This window comes from Sceloporus occidentalis, unplaced genomic scaffold (assembly GCF_023333645.1).
Source record: "Sceloporus occidentalis isolate IW3139 unplaced genomic scaffold, rSceOcc1.0.p SCAF_11, whole genome shotgun sequence".
Classification (NCBI taxonomy): Eukaryota; Metazoa; Chordata; class Lepidosauria; order Squamata; family Phrynosomatidae; genus Sceloporus; species Sceloporus occidentalis.
In genome coordinates this window covers 14049942-14073511 of record NW_028316991.1, presented here as the reverse complement: position 1 = coordinate 14073511, position 23570 = coordinate 14049942, and the positions used below count along the sequence as shown (strand labels likewise).

The 23570-nt window shown below is 38.1% G+C and overlaps 1 protein-coding gene across 37 annotated transcripts in view; it reads right to left on the bottom strand.

Annotated features, from left to right (window-relative positions):
* Window positions 1–23570, bottom strand: part of LOC149305615 (regulating synaptic membrane exocytosis protein 2) — a 271086-nt gene that overhangs the window by 92269 nt on the left and 155247 nt on the right. For 31 of the 37 annotated variants that reach the window (XM_089477182.1, XM_089477194.1, XM_089477190.1 and 28 more), the window contains 7 exons: window positions 17192–17291; window positions 15918–16041; window positions 15441–15487; window positions 14121–14233; window positions 5054–5184; window positions 3533–3704; window positions 2626–2779 (listed from right to left, as the gene is read on the bottom strand). In XM_089477182.1, coding sequence (XP_089333308.1) covers window positions 2626–2779; window positions 3533–3704; window positions 5054–5184; window positions 14121–14233; window positions 15441–15487; window positions 15918–16041; window positions 17192–17291 — 841 coding nt within the window. Of the gene's footprint in view, window positions 1–2625; window positions 2780–3532; window positions 3705–5053; window positions 5185–10400; window positions 10449–14120; window positions 14234–15440; window positions 15488–15917; window positions 16042–17191; window positions 17292–23570 lie in introns of all 37 variants that reach the window. The other 6 variants (XM_089477183.1, XM_089477199.1, XM_089477184.1 and 3 more) reach the window with 1 other exon arrangement.

Sequence of the window (23570 nt, the reverse complement as noted above, 5' to 3'; positions counted from 1 at the left end):
TGTTGTACCTTTTTATTGGATATCCATACCTCCCAAGGAATGATGGTAAGGGGGACAGTCCCTCTTTGAAACCCAAAGCCCTCTGTCTCTCGTTTAGCCCCCTGATGTCCCTTTCTTGGAGGAGCTCAGGATGTGTGTTGGGTACGAGTCTACTAAACTCCTCTGCAGCCTTAAAATGTCACAATGACGCGTATATAAACAGCAGGATGGATCTATAAATTACTATGAATAAAATACTCATCTTCTTCTAAGTGCCTCCAGTCGAAGTTGATACCTTTTATTGGGCTCTTATAAAAAAGTATAAAATCACAAAGTAATAATTACATTTTAGGGTCTCTGAGGTGTCTTCTTAATATAAAATCTGTGCAGATTCCACCTGTGGAAGAGACCTCTGAGGTCATGAAAGCTTATATGTTTTTATGTCATTTCCTATGTAAAAGATAACAACCTCGACTAAAGACTCGATCTTCTAGCGCCATCAGATTCGGCGGTGCTGAATAGTTCATGAAATCACAGAAAGAGCCATAAAGTAAGACTTTCCACCTACGTACCTCTATCCGTACTCCCTCCAGCAAAATAAATAAAAAAAAACCCATCTTGGGCCAATTTAAATGTTGGGTGGTGTGGATATCAACAATAAGATCCAAACAACAAACTACTGACTTAAAAAAGAACTCATAGACATGAGAATGTTATTGAAGTAGGCCATTGGAATCATGTTGCTTTAAGTTGGTTGAGTTTACATGTGCCGAGCCTTAAGTTGTTGAGCTACAACTCCCATTATCTCCGTCTACTCCATGGTAGTAATAATCCGGCAACATCTGACAGCACGACGAGTGACCATCATGACTATAATTATATGATGGCGGGTTAATGACCATCTGGCTTAAGGTGGACTCCCGTTAATAAGGTAGGTACAGTTATACCAGACTGCGCATATGGAGACATGCATTATGGAAATCTGACATGCTGGAATTTTACCTGAATTATATGAATATGGGCCTGTATCTGGAAAACAAATATTAATATAAACAGATGTCATGGGCAAAACATTATGAAAAATACATGTAGCAGGGGCGTCTCCTCCATTCAAATGTGTATTATTGGTGCCCTGTCATATGGAGAATTATATGCTAATTTACTGATTATCAAAAATACTTTGTAGTAGTGATATATATAAAATTAACTATATTGTGTATTTTATTGATTTGGGTTGATTTTAGACACCCCTGCTTCACAGCTTTCCTGAAAATGGGATTGAAAATAAAACCAAAAACGTATATTAAGCCATTGGTTGCCATGACAAACGTGTGTAGGATCCCAGTTTCACAATTTTCAACCAAATTATATGAAGAAAGTCATATTCATTGGATCCGCTGCCAGTCAAACCAACCAATAACCTGCGTCGCAATGATCAAAGAATACAACTGATGTGTGTATAACGTCAGCGAGATTCATGCAAACCTTGTATATCACAGCGTATACAACTACAATCAAAAGCCGGTGACGCTTTGATTGTTTGAGAACTAATTCAAACTCTGAAAATAAAAATTCAAAATAAAGGAAAGCTTGGTAACTTAATTTAACAGCGAAAATTATAATATTTGTTTTTAAAGATGGGCTGGTGTTGATCAGACCTGAAGCGCGTAGATAACCAATGTCACGCTACTTTTAGAAAAAATGTTTGCTGTGTCAAAAATCCCGATCAGACAACAGCAAGCAGTTGGTTATCCAGGAGATCCGATTCAAAGAACACAATGATGTTTCCGGGACGGATAATACATACATTTAAAACAGGCTAACTGGTGTTCCTAGGAACCAAAACTTAAAGTGTGTTTTGCACCCCTTTATTATTATTGTTTTAAATGTATTCTGTATACTGTTTATATTTTCCCCACATCAGGCCACTTGAGGTTAAATACACATTCAAAGAACATTTATATTCATTTTTCCTACAGAGCGTGTGTGTATAAATTAGTATGTGTTTTACACAACGTTTTATCAGAATTTTCAGTAATTACAGTTAGGAAATGAGATAGTAAACCCCATTCTGAAAAAAACATTTGAAACCTTGTTTTATAGATCACTGCGATACCATTTGTTTTCCGTGGAAGAAGTTCTTTACCGTTTTGTATGTCTCTGTTCCAGTTCTCCGGAATGCCCTTCCCCATTCTGTCAGACTCATCCCTACTTATTCTTACATTGAAACCCCACATGTTCAGAGAAGCATACAAACCATCTGTCTTATGTATTCACAACCTGCCTCCTAAAAGAAATCATCTGTTCTCCTCACCTTCGAGATCTCCATTCCACTGACTTCTCCACATCGGCCTCTCTACAATCAAATCATTCGCACCTTCTGTCTCATTCCCCGTCAAACTCCTAATAGCCAGCCATGTAATAACGTTATATTTTTGGCATTTTTTTTTGTAATGTCAATTTTCATGTTATTGTTCACTTCACATTAGTAACAGTGCTAGGGAACCTTGGGAACTTGAAGGAGGCCCAAGTAACCCTCGTGGCACGTAGCACATGGCGACCTGCCCAACAATTCCCAAGGTACATCCCCTGTCTAGGATTCATTATGTCCCTCGTTCACAGAAGAACTCGGCAGTGAAAACTTACGTTGTAACCTCCTTGCTGGGCTCTCCCCGTGCAGCTGCCTCCTTTGCATAAATGGGGATGGATGGGGTAGTGGCAATGAGGACACATCGTGCGTCTGAAGCTTGTACCAATGTGGCTCATCATCTAATAGTGCAGTTTCTAATTCAATTAAAATCTGTTGGAGTAAAATAAAGCAGGAGAAGACATACCCCAATTACGAGGAGCTAAGACGGGGAAAATAAACAAATCACACGACAAGTATATCTATGGCAGGAGAGACGGGAGACTCCTGCAACTGACTTACCGGTCATGGACAGTAACATAATTCTCGCCTCATGTCAGCAAAATTCATCTAAGAGGATTAGTAGCTACAACATACTAATGAACCATTAGTGAAAATGGCCAAATAGTCCGTCCTACTGTGCTCAAAGTTAATAGATATGAGGGGTCAGCAATAGACTGTGGGACCCGTCGCCCCGTGAAGCACCACTTTGGTATTATTACTCGGCCAGAGGTAAAAAGCAATTTTTTGGTCAAATGACCCTCAAGCTCTAGACAGAGCTGGACTATCAAAGTTATTTAATAAAACTTGATGCCATGGCATAGATATTTACACAGAAGCTGCTATTCACAATAAAATGTCTGTACCTCTCCTAGTAAATTTGCTAAATGATGTTATTCCTTATCACATTGGATAGATAGGAGTCCACAATACTCCAAAGAATAACCCAATGCATTGCAAATGTTAAACCTAATGACATAACATCATACTCATCAAGTATACAAGCTTTAGAATGAAATACCTATAATAAGGCACTTTCCTATTCAATTCTATAATCTTCCTTTCCAAAAATGATACTTTACTTTATGAATGATCAAAGCATTCTGAAGCAATATAAATATATTCCGTATACAAACTGTTCATTACCTCTCCCAAAAATTCACTCTCTTCTTCTCGAACTCTGGCTTGATCCCAAAGTGTAATTTCCAACATTCGTTCCCGAAACTCTCTCCGATGAACCGGAGAATAATTGAATGTTTGGTTCCATTTGGGCTCCAGTGTTTTCTTCATGGTCTTTGTTCTTCTTTTGTTCTTATCACTACAACACAAAGTGTATTTAATTTATTGGAAGACAATAAAATATTACACTGCTTATTAACAATGGACAGATCGCCATCCTATCCGCGGTATTTCTTGTAAGCCCTTCTATATCCTAACGCAACAGTATATTTACTTAAAAGTATCGACAGACATTCTTACCAAACACGGGATCTGCAAAAGGTTTCTCTAGATGAACTACATAATGAAATCAATGTGTATATTTATTTTGGTTGAGTATCTTGAAGTAGACAATTTAATGACTTTTCAACAAAAAAATACTTAGCCTTAATTAAAATGTAACTAGGATCTCAGAAGATACTTTTAATTAAAAAAACTATCTGTAAAAGATTAAAATACTTAATGATTATACAAAGCCCCATGAAGAAGATACACAATGACTCTGCACCATGTGGATAACTGAATATAGAAAAAGTGCACTATAACCTTTTTTCAATTAAAAAATATATTTTCATATCCATTAAAATCGGTACCACAAACAAAAGCAGAGGCTACCAAAACAGCTAAATTGAAAAAAAAAACAATAGAAATAAATCTCAGAATTGAGAAAGTTTCAGTTCTTCCATTCTCATGGCAGTTTTTTTGGTAGCCTCTGCTTTTGTTTGTGCTGTTTTTAATGGATTTAGTGGGTTTTTTTAATTGAATGCACTGTAGCACACCTTCCTATATCTAGTGTTACTCCCTGAAGCCCCCAATCAATGAAATCAATAAATCAGAAGAGTGTTTTTATATGAAACTGCTGAATCAATTGATATTTAGAGATGATTAAATACATTTGGCTAATTGGTTTATTCAGCTATGAAAGATTTATTCAGATGTATTAAGTACTGCTTCACCTTGTATGTATTAAGTACTACTTATGTTGCAACAGTAGAATCTAAGAAATGGAATAAAACATGTAATATGTATGTAAGCATTAGATGAGCGGAGAAAGATCTAAGACCAAGGGGAAGAAGTACATGTAGGCAATAAAGTTCTTACCTCTGTTCGTCGCACTATTATTTATTTAGATCAGTGGACATTCTGTTTCCATTAAAAGAAAATTATTCTCCTTGCTGAGTACTCATAACTAGGCTTTCTTTTGACTTCAGTCAAAAGAACTGAAGTTAATATTCTAAATATCTTGTTTAACCGCACCTTGTTTTCTTATAAAGTGCCTCTGACTCATTGGTTGGCCAAGGACCAGAGTTTAAATTTGAAGATCCAGGTTCTTTCTTTTTTGTTGTTACTTCTTGCCCAGCGTTCTAATATCATGCAGTTCAATTTAAACTTTGTTTTCCCTATGATGATGATGTCATACTCTGTCATTCCTAACTATGTCATTCCTACCTTCGATCTGGAAGAAAATAAATTTTAACATAAGGATTTCTTGGTCTCCCATCTTCTCTCGGTGGCAGATCCTTTGCCCCTAATATAGTGACAATCAATTGATAGCCGACTTTGTCATAGCAGAGTTTTATCTGTGAAAGAGACATAAATATTATTCTTTGCTAAAAATGGCCCATACAAAAGTCATACATCTAGATCACCTATCTACTTCGCCAAAAAAACATGAAATGCTATATTTTTATTAATATTTTAAGGCAGTGACAGCTCCAGTCCAAGACACTTGGATGTATTGTGATTACATACGGTCTGAGAAATGTGTTGTGGACAGAACCACTATCCGAGTGGTTTTAAATCTAATGTGTACATTTATAGAGGGGGTAATAACAGGGATTTGGACAACTAATGTCATGGATTTTCTTTCTGACGGCTGACCTGTCACCTGAAAAGTAAAACAGAGAATAACTATTAACCAGAATATGGAAAGCCTCCATGCTGTGTTTCACAATGGACCGTGAACAGTAGTTAATTTGTTCCTTCTGTGACGTCGGTGCACATCCAAGCATAAAATCACCCAGATAGGAAGATTAATAAAGACAACACAAACAGCCAACCAGGGAGACGAGGCCATGTGCATGCTGGGAAATAATGCGTACAACCCCAGGAGAACAATGACCAAACCTGAAGACGACACAGCATACAGATACTCTGCGTTTTATACTCTAGTGCTTAACGCATTTCAGGTGACAGGGTCCGCTTGAAGCAAACCAATAGTGAAGAAGCAACCATGAGATTCTAATGTATCACAATGTGTTGGCTGATCTACAGCAATAGTTCTACATTAGTTAATGGAACTCCCAATGGAGTTATAGGTTTCATTAGCTCTATCGTACCCAGTTACTGTCATTAATAGTATAAAACACAATTTATTATTGTATCGAACTGGATTCTTGTTTGCTAATGTATGAAATTTCTTTTTATTGAAACTATATGTAAACTATGCTTTGTATACTGGCATACTATAAGTGAAATGCCTTATATTTTATTACCCTAAGCATTTCTTATATATTATATAAGAAAAAATATTTTTTATTCCCTTTTTATATAGCCAGAGCGTAAAAAAAATCCTATTAACTGCAAACATTCCTGCGATAAGTAGGCTAGGGTAGAGAAGAGTGAAACACAAACAGATAGTAGAATAAAGAACATGTATAATTATATTGTTTACATGCAGATTAACTAAAAGAGAAAAAAAACCTCAATGGGCAAACTGAAAACTGTAAATAGGAAACCTAAATCTAGTATTAAAAAGTCATAGTTCTCCAAACAAGTATGGATTCTGCCCAAGGAATACTGTGCCCTACTTACTCAAACTCACGTTGTGGGGTAAGTTATAAGTAAAAGGGCAGTGTCTTGTGTACGCGTCTGGGGCTAGGATAGATAACCTTTTATTACTACATCTTTAGTTTGCTTTCTTATTGGGGACAGTGGCCAATGCCCATTTAAACCTCCCGCGTGCTCCTTCCTCCTCGCTGCTCTCCACTGGCCAGGAGACCCTGAATGGCTTTGGGGACAAGGATCTCCCCCAGGATACCAGGTAATAAAGCCGTGGCCAATGCCCTTAAACCCGCTGGTGGGTCCTATGATTTATTTCGTTAAAGGTAACTGGCAATGAAGTTACAGTCCTTGGAGGTGTTAGGTTGTATACATAAAAAGTGTGTATTAACTAACACCCTGTGTGAATGTTATCACTACAGAAAAGTGACTATAATTCTTATAGTTAAAAAATAGTAATTTAGGTAGAAAACATAGGGGGAAAAAAAACATATTGTGCATGAAAAAGTGGAAAAATACCTTCTTGACTCCAAAATGGCGACTTTTCACCAGATCAATAAACTATAATTAACCTTATCAACCTTTATAGCCTCGTATTTTGACTTTGCTGGTGTATTATCCAATAAATGCAATAAATGTCTATTAAAAGACAACATGTTCTGAAATATTTAAAACTATATATAAATAGACTTAAAATATTTTTTTTGTGCGGAGTATTATCCAGTGAATATATTGATCTGTGATCTCACTAATAAAAATATTTTTAGGAATTCATCATTTTTGTATTATTTGTTTGGGAATTTCCTCTGATCAAGAAACCAACCTGATTTAATAAAAAAAAAACAAAAAAAAAAAAACCCCTCTTGATTCTGTTTTCCCCCAATAAAGCCAATGCTGAATATTCAGTTCTCCTCACTTTAATTATAACAAGAGCGGACCAAATTGCGATGGGCAAGACAACCAAGGGAGAGATATGTATTTGAGACGCTAATTAAGAATTATATCTCTACAATTAAATTATAGTGAGTGGGAAGATACAAGATATTCAGTTAATTACATTTTGTATAAAATCGGGTTTTCTTGTGCATATATTTTTAAGCAACAATGTATCTTACAGTCGCAAGCTAGACTGAAGACACATAATCGCCCTAGAAGCCTATTTTAAATTGGTAACGCCTGCAGAGCGATTCAGCTATGTGTCACGTTTAACTGCAACGTGGATTACAAGGGTTAAAAGTGTATGCCTGTATTATAATTTATTATAATATAACTTAAAATATCCCTATGCCACACATTCCGAATTATAAACTTTATTGCCAAGGTACATGATAAGTGTTCTTCTAGACCAATATTTTTAGCATTAATTAAATTCCTTATTACCGTATTTGCTCGATTATAAGATAATCAAAATATTAATTTAGGAAAAAAACAAAAAGCCTGAATATAAGACGACCCTATAGGAAAAAAGTTTTACTAGTAAATATTAATTCATGTAAACTAATTTTCATATTTAATAAAAGCTATCATTGAGAAAAAAATATATTTTTTTTATTTCCTTTTATTTGCCAACCTGCCCCCCCCAGTTATGCATATCTGCCCCCAGGCTTGCCACTCTGCCCCCAGAAATGCTTTATACCCCCCTATTTGCCACTCTGCCCCATGATGTGCCTTTTAACCCTCTATATGCCACTCTGCCTCCAGAAATGTCTTATACTCTCCTATATGCCACTGTGCCCCATGATATGCCTTTTAACCCCCTATATGCCAGAGTGGCATATAGGGGGTTAAAAGGCATATCATGGGGATGAGTGGCATATAGGGGGTTAAAATGCATTTCTGGAGGTATCTATATATATATATAACTGCTAACAGCAATCACACTCCTATCAAGCCAAGGCATCCAGTACATGCTGGAACCTGGGGATGATAGTAGTGTTATTACAGCATTTGCTCTGGAAAAAACCTCGTCTTATAATCGAGCAAATACGGTATATCACATAATAAAATACATGAAAACCAACAGTGTATTCCTAAGATTAATGATTGCCGACCCAGATCACTATTCTCTCTAAACTGAGCAAAAATCATGTTATGCGAAATACATAGTGCAGAGTTAAACAGCTATTTCACATTTTATTACCATATTTTTTTTTTTAAGGTGGGGCCATCTACTTACTACGACTACACTGATATTTTAACGCATAACTTTGCTACATATTTCGAAGACATAAAATGAGTCTGTATCAAGTGCCAGATAAATATAATCCAACAAGGAAGGGGTTAAATAGTTAATTTTGTAGCTTTGGCACAAATAATAAACACAGCATTGAGCAAGTTTTATATATTTGATATCATCGATATCATCACCTTACTATCTGATCATGAATGTAGACGTGTATTCTGGAGCTTGGTAAACAGGTCATTTTTCGACAATACTCATCAACTGCTTTCTAATTAACTCTTTTGGTGCTGGGGGAGCATTTGCCACTCACCTTGTAGGCACAAAAAGAACTAACAGGAAAGGGTTAACACTATATTTATTAATAGGGGTGATAACAATGAAGGGTTAGCAGCATGCACCACATTATGAGCTATCACAGGGTATTGTGAGCAGTTGCTAAGAAAGGCAAACAACTTGTACCCGCAGGCTATGCTTGCTTTAAATGGCAAGCATCGATTGAAAATATAATAAGCTGGTAAATTTCAGCGTCCTGATGAAGGGTAATCCCATTTCAGGCACCATTGCTCCATTTTTGCTAAAAGACGTACCGGCGGCTCAGTGAAAATGGCTGTTACCGATATAAAGAACCTGTGTTTAAAGCAAGGAGTTACCAAAAGGCAACCGGTCTGGCTGTAGCCAGCGGAAATCCATTGTCAAAAATGGGCTTTGGATGTTAGGACAAAAAGTAGAATACAAGTCAGATCCCGCTTCAAGGAGGCACGTACCAATTCATTCAATGGAGTGCTACTTCTTTAATCAAGTTGGTAGACTTAAATAAATACATTTTATTTAGAACTTTTTTCATGTGATTTTTCTGCTGCGGTTCAAATAAGTTTGCCAATCTTTAATTTAAATGATTTATTTAGTATTGGAAAATGCACATAGAAGCATATTATTATTATTAAAAGAAATCTTTAAAGAGACGATGGCTGATTTAAATTATGGCCAAATCACGAGTAAATAAGCAAATAATATTTATTATTTATGTACGCTGTGGCACATGAAACATACAATAATATATTCTCTCTCCGCTGACGTATACACACATTTTTAATAACGTCTAACAATATATTGGTTTCTAAAAATAACCGGTTTACACATTCTTTTTGATTGGGGTGATGCCTATGATTGGCTTTTTGCCAGACTAATACCTTGGTGTTGAAATTGTTGGATATTTCTTGAGTGAATTGTGAGAGAACATAGATTTCTTAACAGAATTAAATTTATTTTTAGGCAATTATGTGAGAATGTGCAGATATATCTGGTAAATTAAGGCATGCGGAGATGAAAATTACATTAATGATGAAATATAGATGTGTTTTATGGACTAAGCAGCGTATGAAGCCTTTTTGTGGTTCTAACAGTTAAAACCGAATCAGAGTCTCTACATGGGCAGAATTTGATGGGTTGAATGGTTCTTCTCTGCCATCAAATTCTACATTGTCATTTAATTCATCACAAATGGAATAATTCTTAAGCAAATTACCTGGAAATTAGGCTTAATTATGAAAAAATGTGTTTCATCGTAACCTCTTCCCCATACATGTTAACAATGTATCTAGAATATGGTATTTGAGTACAAAGTCCAGTTGTCTCTTTAAAGTTTAACTACGTGGTTTGGGGTTTTTTGGGTCACGGGATGGTGTGCAAATTGCTTGCAACAGCCTTCAAAAATATATGGATAAAAAGGACCAAACACAAAGATTTCCTCCAATGCATTTTCCAAACTAAAACAAACAAAAAAAAAATAAGACACAGCTTTAGTTTCTGTCAAGCAGAAAAAAAAGCCTTTACCTGAACCCTAGGGACAAAAGGCGCGGTTCTTCTATTAAGGCTTTGGCTCTGGTAAGCAAATTAAAGAAAAGAAATAAAAAAAATAAAGCAATAAAACAAAAAGACAACAAGCTAAAATTAAAAAAGAATTTAAAGCAAAAACACAACTATAAAAATCAACGGCAACAAAGTACATACCGGCACGGATTATTTAGGCAAATTATATGTAACACCTATCCTTAGATGTGAACATTTCATAATTAACTTTATTATTTAAGCAAGTGAAAGAAACGCTGGGCTTCCAATGTATGTAATGGCACGTTGGGTATAACATGAGTAAATGCTAGTTTGTGCAGTAATTGTCTGGAACCATCCACTGAAGTCAATGAGGTCTGTGGTCATAAATGTGGTGACTTGGACAATACTCAGTGACAACAACAAGACAGGGTGAACTCACCCATTCACATAATATCTAACTAAAAGCCATACAGAATATGACTGAATTGGGACTGGAGCATATCAATAATAACTACTACACACTTAATACGGTTGGTAAACAAAGGAACAAAACAAAATGATGTTCTCTCTTTGCTTTCGCCTGCACACTGGGTATATACTGAACCCAGCTCTAATTTTCCACCATGGAAGTCGATTTCATTGGAGATTCTTTGGGAAACTAGTTTTGCTTTTTATCCAACATCACTAAGGTGGAACCTGCTCATACTAACTAATATTGGCAAGACATTGCTGTAATTATACACCACTGGGGCTAAAATCTATGTAGACACCAACACGGGTTCTAGAGAGAACTGGATGAAAATAATATGATACACAAAAGAGGATGCATGAAGCTCTGACATCATTCATACCAGATTTTCTTTATTACCTATTCTTAGAACAAACTGAAGGGTTGGACAATGAAAAAGGGTCGTTTCAGACGTTACTGCCGTAGTCGGTTATTCCCCCAACACTTTAGAATCTTGACCTCTCAACATTATGGGACTTTAATCTAGGTTATTTTTTTTATCCACCAACTTGTATTCCTAAATTATTAGTAATGCGGGATGTCATAAAATACCAGCACCTGGTGATCTCGACCTGTAACTAGTTCTCTTGACATAGTGCACTCTGTAATCTTTTCAATGTATCAATCCTTAAAGACTCTGATACGCTAAAACTGCTTGTGTACGAGGACTGCATACCTGTTTTGATCCTTACACTGCAGCCATAAGAACTAAAACTATAACTACAAAATAATTACCAAAAGTCACATGCAGCCTTTAAAACCAAACATTAAATACCGTATTTGCTCGATTATAAGACGACCCTGATTATAAGACGACCCCCCAAAATCAAAATATTAATTTAGGAATATAAATTTTTTTTACCCCATGATGTGCCTTTTAACCCTCTATATGCCACTCTACCTCCAGAAATGTCTTATACCCTCCTATATGCCACTGTGCCCCATGATATGCCTTTTAACCCCCTATATGCCCCTCTGCCCCATGATATTTCTGGAGGTATATATATATATATATATATATATATATATATACAAAGTCCTGATGAAAGTCTAATAAACAGACTGAAACTTAGATTAGGAAACTGCAGTTTCTGGAGTGATTATTTAAAGAAGTCCCTGGAGTGCCGGTAACTATTTTTGGATGTTATATATATATATATATACTGCTAACAGCAATCACACTCCTATCAACCCAAGGCAGCCAGTAAATGCTGAAACCTGGGGATGATAGTAGTGTGATTACAGCCTCCCTATGCCATGCTACCACCCCCACCCCACACACACTCATTCACAAACATTTAAATACTCATTCATTCCATTAATCACACATACTTGATCAAACCCCCACCCCCTTACCTGAACTGCAGATCTCCCACTTGCAGACTTCTGCAGGGGCCCGGCTGTGCGAGCAACTTCTCTGGCCCCGCCCCCAGAGGAAGGAGGGGGGAGGTAGAGTTATGTGAGGACTGTGCTAGCTTCCTGTTCTCCTGCTCCTAGTAGCAGAGCCGCTGCTCGCGACCAAAGCCCGGTAAGCAGCATGGCCCCAGCAGACAATTTTTTGAGGTCTGATCAGAAGACGACCTCGATTATAAGACAAGGGGTATTTTTCAGAGCATTTGCTCTGGAAAAAACCTCGTCTTATAATCGAGCAAATACGGTAGTACTTTTTTTTTGTACTTGAGCGTGAGTACTTGAGAAGTAGAAAGAGTTGAATACAACGTGAAGATTTCTCCTCAGTTATGGGAAGAAGTATTTAAGAATATTTTTTTAAACCTGATAGTTACATTATTATTATTTTAACCCCTTGATGACAACTGACGGTCCAGGCACGTCATAACTTTAAACGGGTACAGAAAGCGATCCACGTTCAGTTCCTGCACCCAAATGGGCTTGCTGTAATGCCTCAATGTTGAAGCATTCAGCAACGCAGAGATCGGCATCAGAGACCATCTCTGACCCCTCCCTGAGGCGTCAACATCCGCCATACACTGTATGTCGGCGGCCACCCGTTTTTAAAGAGATTAGGAGGCTTTATCTTAAAAGAATTCTCGCATGGGAAGAGTTAAAATACTGGCGTGTTAAATGCCCAAGAGGGGTCTACTTTTAAAAGATGTATGATTTGATGGGGTAAATTGAATTGGCCAGGTTCAACAATTTCCCAATTAAATTACAGCTAAACACAAAACACCACAGAAATTTTAAAACAGCCATTGTCACGAAGGGGTTAAAATGGAAATCAAAATAATGCGTTGGGTTTTATTTGCCACTGTTATTTGTGTGGATTATTTCTTCAGTATATTCGAATATGTACGAGTGCTTAACTCATACTCAATTTATAACTTTACATATTGTAAAGTTGTTTTAAATTATTTTGTTTTGCAATTTATTGATTATATATGTAACAGAAAATGTTACTACAGACCAATGAACTTATGTAAAATGGATGTGCAATAACATTTAGGACCACTTTACTTTGGTAAATAGGATTCTGTTTAGGGTTGGTAGGCGGCCAATTTAAAAGTGAAAAATTATAGATAATGCTAAGCAGCTCTCTAGTGTTTGAACAAACAAAGCTATTTAGATTATGGGAAATGACAGGGGTCGCACAGAAAAGTATGAATGACAATTAGAATTAGTTTATGAAATGTAGTTTTGAATAAAGCAAAACTATCTTAGTGGTAAAGCTCGAAACTCGGTGTTGAGAGGTATTTTGAAACACACGCATCAGTAAGTAATGTGATGTTTAATACATAAAACTACTATATAACTAATATTTTAAAACTTTTTTTGGTCTGTCGTGGCCGAGAACAGGATAGAACATCTTCTGTTCGAACACACACCACTCATGCAGTCTGATCCTTGGAAAACTGGGTTGTCATCAGCATCATTGGCTGACAATATTTAAAGTGTTGGGCATTTATTTCTATTGGTGTCACAGCTGACCAAAAAAGCCACAAACACCTGGACAGTGTAAAGGAAGCTGCAAATGGTGATTAGCGTGAGAAACTAAAAATAAAGAAGGAATAAAAATAAAACCATGAATTAAGTAAATGGATAATTATAGGACACCTATGATGTCACTGTGACATTTTTAAGCATGCCTCAGATACTTGTGCCATTGTATTTGCCTACAGCAGTATTTTCTCCGAAGTGCCAGAAGAATATATTAATAAATTAGACACGAGGAAGAAGTATTAAGAAATCATGTGACTTACTGAAAGTTGTCCAGATAAAAACTGGGGAACATCTCTTAACATTCCTGGGCTCATGGGGGATGTAACGGATATAGAAGGGCGATCCATTTTCTGGGATTCAAAGGAGCTAGAACCTTTAAAAAAAAAAACAATAACAGATACATAGGTAAAATGATATGCAAATGTTCTTCTAAATATATTTTATCCCTCAACCTCCTCTTATAGTTTCTGCTGGTACAGTTTAGCTGATACAGCTCCTTTTTGCTTCTTGTACAAGAGCTGGAGGTCTTGATGGAAGACGTGTTGCCCCCGCTGTCCCAAGCATAAAACACCATAAAGAAACCATATGACCTGCAGCTCTCCTCCGGAAGTCGAAATACACAGGATGTTTTATCAGCTAAACTATAGCAGCAGTGATGTTACTACAGGGGTCACAGCACTCGCAGCTGTAACGGGACCCCTTGTTTCTGTCTCCTCATACCAATTCAACATAGCTTAGAAAGGGCCTTTCTGATCTGAATGGGTCCAGGTCTGAAGGGCCTTTTATAAACTACTGTGAACCAGCATGGGGAGACAGGAACGTATCGGGGTCACCTTACGTCACCTGACCCCCGCCATGAACCCGAGGCACACTGTGTGAGCAGCCAGACAGAAAACTCCAGAAGCAGTGAGCAGGGGCAGGTGGGAAGTGGGTTTGTATGTATATGTATTGGTATTTATGTATGTATGTATGCATGCGAGCATGAATGTGTAATTGCGTGTGTGATTATAGATGTGTAGGTGTTTGTGTTTGAGCATATATTTGTAAGTGGGGTGAGATGGAGTGTGTGTTAGGGAGTATGAGTAAGTGTGAGTAATTTGTGTATGCGTGTTTACATATGTGTGCCAGAGTGTATGTTGGAAGTTGGGGGGGCAAAGGCACAGACAAGTCGTTTGGGGGAAAGAAGGCACATACAATATGTTTGGGGGCAATGATGGCACAGACCATCTGTTTGGGGGCAAAGATGGGGCAGATAAGCTGTTTGGGGGCACTGGCAAGCGGGGGAAAGATGGCACAAACAGGCTGTTTGGGGTTAAGCTGTCTGGGGCAAAGGTGGAGTTCACAAGCTGTTTATGACGTTAAGAAGATATAATCTTATGGTAATTCAGTGTTAAATATACAGAGTACAGGTAGAGAGAGTCTAGCCCAGTTGTAAATAATACAGAATTCAACTGAAGTATGTTTTTTTAAGGATGATTATGGTATATTACTGTTAAAAGTGCCACCTTAATGATTTCATGCATTCTGGAATTAAAGTGTTATTTATACAGGACAAGATGCTAAACACTTGATTTACTTACTGGATTCCAGCTGTGCATGTGTGCTATCAGGTATCCTGGGTATATCTCTGAAATGAAAAGTTAGGCACATTGATGATATATTAAACAATCAAAGCACATTGCTTGGGGACATCAAATACCAATAGTCCTAGAGGGAGGAAGGGCTGTTTCTATATATAACATTTCTACAGAGCACTTTTTTATTACGAAAACAAATTTGTTTTAGAATTAATTATGTAAAAGGCTCCAGGAATCTCTTCCTGATGTAAACGTGTTTTTGGGTTGATAGTAAAAATCAGAGCCCGGGATGGTTTACATGCCCCTGAATATCAATCAGGAATCTGCGGTTAAAGGAGGCTTGGAAAGTATTATGGGAGCCGTGCACATATACACATCTACATCTCGTGCGCTGTGTAATGTATCAAGTTTCCTTAGCACTGGTACAATATTTATAACAGCTAAAAAGTTATTTAGATGCACTAAAATAAAAGCACTTACCCTATCGGTCTGGAGACCACTAATTCTACTTGTGCCTCTGGTTTGGATTCCAGAATAATATTGTAAACTTCTTCAAATGTGGCGCCTTGTAAAAACCGACCGTTCCACTCCAAAACTTCATCGCCTGGAGATTAAAGTATACTTTAACTTCACTTACAATAGTATTTTCTAATATATTTCCCATAAAACATAGGGAGTGGTTGGAAGTAAATAAATTCCGTTAAACTTTCACTAAATAATACTAAAACCGTTCGCATGTCCTAGGTTAGTAGAGGTCCCAAATGAAAGTATTTAACCTGTAACACAAGCGATTGAAAAGAATAATTATACATAATTAAGAAAAACAAAACGCGTGCTCAAATTTATAGATTATAGTTATGTATTATGAAGAAATGTAACTCACCCCTATACATCCTCTAAGGGGACCCTAAACAGATGCCTATGGTAGCACGGGGCAATGACACAGAAATACCCGATATTCCTCTTAAACCTCAGTGTAGTTACACGGATACTCGTTGAAAAAGCAACAATGCAGACTGAATGTGTGTGAGTTTGCAAATTGCTAACCTGCGTGTAAATATTTAAATGCCCGAGCCTCATATCTGTTACACAAGAACATCTGCTGCGCTGCAACTGACGTTTACCCCAATTAACCTGAACAATTAACAGAATTAGGTGAAAAAAGGATTCTAGAGCTATTTTTAGATGTCTTGCTAAAAATATGAATGTAATCATTTGCCCCCTATTATAACAGCAAACACAATTTCTTGTAGTGGTGCCCACAGAAGCGGTCAGGGGTTTCTCAGATACAGGGGTTCATTTATATTGGCATATACAGTGATACAGCGGTTAACGTCTATCGACATAAAGAACAAGGGATAAATACGGGCCAATTCTCATTCAGGTAAATGCCAAACAAAGCGAACAAAATCAGTCCTCAAGGACTCTATATCTGCCAGGCTAATCAATACATTAACATTTTGTATCAATGTGTAAAGTATTCCTAATGTAGATGCTAAATAATCTACTATCTAGAATGTGAAATCTATGAGAACATTTGTATGGGCCTCTAAAGGGACACAAATCCACCACGAAAAACCTGCAAGTCCTCCTTAGACCCGGTTTGGGGATCGTATAGGGCCCTACATATGATGGAGCTGCACATCTTCATCATTTACACGCAAGGTTGATAGAACTGAAAAGTCTCATATCCTAAACAATACAAAGGTAATATTTGTAACATATTGCATGTTCTGTATTTAGAGTGACCATACCTGGTCGGAGGTGGCCTACTGTGTCTGCCAGACTTCCTTTCTTCACTTTGGTGATAAAGGCGCACAACCGACCTGACTCTGTCATTTTTCCCCCTACGACCTGGAGAAGAAAAAAAATAATGCATTAATGAACATTTAACTATATTCTCATATACACTCTGTCATATAACATGCTTAGAAGATTCAGCGTAACAAACCATTACTATTGCTGCTACAGTTAAGATGATAAGAAACCGCAAATGACTTCTTATCAACATAGAAAGCGTGACGGAGAGAATAGGGCATTTCTGATGAAAGTCAGTAATAACGGGGGCAAAAACAGTGAAACAGGGACATATTGATTTTCCCCTTTTTAATGAAATGGGCATTGTGAAGTTGCATAAACAACCATTTCTAGAAGACTGCGTGAACAATATATAACAGCTGGGATTTAAGCACTACATTTTTTAAGTTACACATATAAACATGATGGATGGTTTATACATATTATCACGAGGTGCAGATAGTTAGGATCAGGGGTGTAACAAAGGCCTCTGAGGTGCCCCCTTTCCAAGGATTTTCGGTGCAGAAAGAGGCCCTTTTGAAATGTTCACTAATCTGCGCACAGATGTGGGTTTATAAATAGGCCTTTGTTAACTTGGTAATGATACAGCTTGTGAAAGTTAAAACTGCTTAGAAGGTGTCAAGGCACTAAGAAACTTTACCAGAAAGGTTACTTAGATCTTAAAAAGACATGCTGGATAAAATGGTGATTTATGTGATCTGTAACGTCGGTGTGGGTCTTGATGTAGGACATTTATTATAAAATATAAGTGGTGATCAATGAACTGAAATTTTAAAATTTAAATCAATTTATTCATCCAGTAATTTAATGAATCGGTCTTTCAAAAGGTATGCATTACGTAGGACTAACCTAGACTGGATAAATGTTTCCTACAACTTCACGATCAAATGACACTGAAACATAAAGGGATGTCTTAAAGATATTGGGAGAAGTAATTCCAAAACGGAAATATACTTTATTAAATGTGCGGTGTTTCCATCAGCTTTCTTTCTTTATTAAGAAAATTAGGGACACGATAAATCTGAACACAAAATTTCTTGCATTTCGGACAGGGTTAAGGTAATTGCAAATTGAAATATTAACCCATTAATTAATATACAAACTGAGTAAAAAATGAGTATAAAACACGGCTTATAGAACACGGGGTTTAAAGAGAGAGATCAGAGAAAATGTACAGCTGATACAAAGTTTTACATCATCAAACTAATTCTGTCATAAACAAAGTCTACTGCAAGGTCTGCAAGAAAAGTACAATAAAAGCCTCTTGTTTTGGTAACTTTGTTCATATATTTCACAAGATTGCAAAAGTGTACATTAAAAAGGAAGGCAGCAGGAAAAACAACATATTTCTAGCAGTAATAAAGCCCCGTGGGCATAATTTCCCATTAAAAAGATATAATATCAAGTGAAAGGAGAGCATAGAAATAAATACAAAATTGCTAATTAAGTTTTGGGTTTATTATTTCAAATATTAATGTGTAAAGCAATAAAACCATGGGAATTTCCTTGGTTGTAAGAACAGCATATTATAACTAAAAAATCATATTACAAATAGCTTAACAACGGTGCTGGATTGAGACCTAAAGAAAGTGCAAGAATTGACTATAATGGAAATTGAACTCAAAAAAAGATAATTTATACATATATATTTTAATTTACATATTGCAATTAACCATTATGCACAATAGATAGAAGGATACCCCATATGAACAAAAGTATTTGGACACCTGATTATCACACCTATATGAGCTTGTTCCAAAACCATAGGCATTAATATAGTTGAGTTGATCCCCAGCTTTTGCGGCTATAACAGCCTCAACTCTTCTGTGAAACCTTCCCACAAGAGCATAGGGTGTGTGTCTGTGGGAATTTGCGCCCATTGACTCGAAACATCATTTATGAGAATGCACTGATGTTGGACGAGGCCTGTCTCACAACTGGTGCTTCAGTTCACCCTAAATGTGTTCAGTGAGGTTGAGGTCAGGGCTTTGTGCAGGTCACTTGAGCCCCTCTTTATCAAACCTTGCTTTGTACACTGGGGCACCGTCATGCTTTAACAAGAAAGGGACTTCCTCCCACAAAGTTGGAATCATAGTCCATTGTCCAAAATGTCTTTGTATACTGGAGCATTAACATTACCCTTCTCCTGGCATTATGTGTTCTGGTAGGTAGTGTTCTCTTGGCGTTATGTGTTCCGGTAGGTAGTGTTCTCCAAATATTATGTTCCGGTTGGTAGTGTTCTCCAAATATTATGTTCCGGTAGGTAGTTGTCTCCTGGCATTATGTCTTCCAGTAGGTAGCGTTCTCCTGGCATTATGTGTTCCAGTAGGTAGTGTTCTCCTGGCATTATGTGTTCCAGTAGGTAGCGTTCTCCTGGCATTATGTGTTCTGGTAGGTAGTGTTCTCCTGGCATTATGTGTTCCAGTAGGTAGCGTTCTCCTGGCATTATGTTTTCCGGTAGGTAGCGTTCTCCTGGCAATATGTTTTCCGGTAGGTAGCGTTCTCCTGGCAATATGTTTTCCGGTAGGTAGCGTCAGGCCCGCACTGGCCGGGCCGGATTGATTTAGGGGCTGATGGAGCTGCAGCTCCGGGCCCCTACCCTTAAATAGGCCCAGCAGGACCGAACTGACTGGGCCTATGCGGCCTTTACGGCCGCATTAACGCAGGGAAGCCCCCACCAGGGCCGGCCTTACGGGTGTGCGGCCGCACAGGGTTTAAATTAAAACATCGGGGGTTTTTTTTTTTTTACTTTATTTAACATCCTACATGTTAAATAAAGTTTTTGTTAACTTTGTTTAACATGGAGGATGTTAAATAAAGTTGAAAAAACCCCCCAATGTTTTAATGTAAGCCCTGTGCGGCCGCAGACCCCTAAGGCCGGCCCTGGTGGGGGCTTCCCGGCCCCTTAGAGTGGCGGACCCGGTCGCAGTTGTGGCGGGCTTAAGGGGCAGGTGCCCCTTATGCCCTGCGTTAATGCGGCCATAGAGGCCGCATAGGCCCAGTCAGTCCGGTCCTGCCGCGGGCCCGGCCGCAGTTGCTGCTTGCTCCAGCAACAAGGTAAGTAGGGTGAGGGAAGGGGGTGCAGTGAGAAGGGGCAGAGGGGGGTTAGATAGTGAGAAATGGGGAGAGGGGATAGAGGGGGTACATAGTGAAAAGGGGTACATAATGAAAAGGGGTACATAGTGAAAAGGGGGAACAGTGAGAAGGGGCAGATAAGATGGGGAGAGAGGGTAGTGTGAATGCGTATGAGAATGAATGAATAAATGTGTGGATGAATTGTGTGAATGCGTATGACAATGAATTCATGTGTGGATCAACTGCTTGAATGATTTGTGAGACTGCATTAATGAATGTGTTAATGACTTGTGTGAATGAATAACTGCAAAGATGGTACATGAAGGGTGGGCTTTAACAATAAATAAATAAATAAATATGGGCTGCTCAGGCTTAAATGCCCGGGCCTATTTTTTGTCCCAGTCCGGGCCTGGGTAGCGTTCTCCTGGTATCTGCCAAACCCAGATTCCTCTGTCAGACTTCCAGAAGTGTGTGCATCACTCCAGAGGACACTTGGTATTGCGCATGGTAATCTTAAGTTTGTAGACAGGGGCTCGGCCATGGAAACCCGTTTCATGAAGCACATGACGCACAGCACTTGTGCTGATGTTGCTTCCACAGGCAGTTTGGAGCTCTCCAGTGAGTGATGCTACAGAGGACAGGCGATTTTTATGCACTTCAGCCCTCGGCAGCCCCGCTCTGTGAGTGTGTGATCTACCCATTGCTGGCTGAGCTTTCACTTCACAATAATAGTGCTTAAAGTGAATCGGGGCAGATCTAGCAGGGCATAAATTCCACTTACTGACTTGTGGCAAAGATCGCATCCCATGAGCTCATCAGTAGGACCAATTCTACTGGCAATGTTTGCCGTTGGAGATGGCTGTCCATGTGCTTGATTTTATACACCTATTAGCAATGGGTGCAGCTGAACCACCTAAACTCAATAATTAGGAGGGTGTCCACATACTTTTGGTCATATAGTATATATACACACAATGTGTGTTACATTTTTATGCAGCCATTTTACCGTTATATATATATATTTATAGCTAAACTCAAATTTTACTTCGGGGATATTCATTCTTCTTAAGGATATGATTCAGAATCAGAAAGAAGAAAAACTGAAGCACATTTCAGAGAAGTATAATTTTAGTAAACATGTCACACTTTGAAGTTTCAAAAGAATAAGTTCTACTTTTATAAAGAGAATGATGGATTCAAGAACGCTCCCCCGCAGCAGCAAAAGCATGGTGGGCCCGTCACACAAAGAAGACTTTAAAAACCCTGCGGCTACGCAGAAAACTATTCTAAAACATAAAGAAGGATCAAAGAAAATACTAATGCCTGGGATTTCAGAATGAAAAGGGGCAAAAGCAAAATGTCAGGCAAAACCTTCTCTAATAGCTGATGCATTCATTGTAAAACTTAGGTCAAAATGGTTTTTAACAAGAGACTAAAACTTGGACAGGGAACAATAATAAATATGGTTTGGTAAATATTAATTTATTAAGACTTGGGAGTAATTCACTAAGGTGAAGACTTTGGCTTCAGAAAGGCTTGACCACACCAGCAAATACACAATCTGTGGTTCGGTGATCTTTTCCGAAGTTTTTGGATCCAAATGTCTTGTGTGAGGTTTGTGAGCGATAACAGGAGATGTGTTAGTCCTAAGAGGCCACCGCTATCTGCAGGTCACAGATATTCTATGTATTTGGGGACAAAACCATGAACATTCACTATACCAGCCAAATGCCTCGCCGGAAGGCACCACAGACGTTCTTTTATCACACGCCATGGTGAAATAATTTAGTGGTGCTCAAAAGGGTATAACTGAGTGTTATACACTATTATTGTTAGTAGCTCAAATGCAGAAATTGAATCTACCAAGTAATCTGGATGGAAAATCATGCCTAAATTAAAATTAATGGTTTTTTTTTAAATGAAGTATTCCACCAATTCATATAAAGCCGATTAGAATGAATTGTGCCCTATAATCCATAGTTACTATGGTACTTTTCTTCTTAAACTGTATTTAACAGAATAATAGTGAATTCAATAAACACCGGAGATAAATATATCAGAAGGAATTGAACAGCAATCCTCCCATAGACTGCAAATGGAAAATGTGGAATAAAACAGAGATATTTTGGACAAGATTAATTAACTGACATAAAATACCGTATTTGCTCGATTATAAGACGAGTTTTTTTCCAGAGCAAATGCTCTGAAAAATACCCCTCGTCTTATAATCGGGGTCATCTTATAATCAGACCTCAAATACGTCTGACTATGCGACTAAGATCCAGATCCCCCGCAGCGCTGCAGGGGACCTGGATCCTCCTGCCCCCCCCCCCCCAACTTGCCGGTGTGTAGCCGGGGCAGTGTGTAGACGGGGAACTCTGACAGCCGGAAGTTGTGTACGCGAATCGCGTAGAGCTCTACACGCTGCCTGGACTACGCACCGGGGACTCAGAAACACCGGTAAGTTTGGATGAGGGAGGGAGTGTCAAATGGGGGGGGCATAGGGCATTTCTGGAGGCAGAGTGCTCTATGAAATGCCTTTAAACCCCCTTAATGCCACTCTGCCTCCAGAAATGCCTTTTAACCCTCTATACGCCACTCTGCCTCCTGAAATGCCTTATACCTCCCTATATGCCACTCTGCCCCATAATATGCCTTTTAACCCCCTAAATGCAAGAGTGGCATATAAGGGTATAAGGCAATTCTGGAGGCAGAGTGGCACATAGGGGGTCAAAAGGCATATCATGGGGCACAGTGGCATATGGAGGGTTAAAAGGCATATCATGGCGCACAGTGGCATATAGGGGGAATAAGGCATTTCTGGGGCAGCCTGGGGGCAGATGTGCATAACTGGGAGGGCAGGTTGGAAAAAAAGGAAATAAAAAACAAAATATTTTTCTCAATCATAGCTTTTATTAAAAAAACATGTTCACATAGTTTACATGAATTAACATTTACTGGTAAAACTTTTTTCCTACAGGGTTGTCTTATATTCAGGCTTTTTCTTTTTTCATAAATGAATATTCAGATTTTGGGGGGGTCGTCTTATAATCGAGCAAAAACAAATAAATAAAAGTATGGGTTGTCTATATTTCCTTACAGATTATAAAATGTATTTATTGCATTTTAGATTGAATTATTTATAGTTCTTTAAACTTGCCCTAAATTTGGCGCTTAAACTAGCATTCACAGTGACTCCGGTAAGCCCCTCATCGTCCACGTCTTCACATGGCTCTAGTT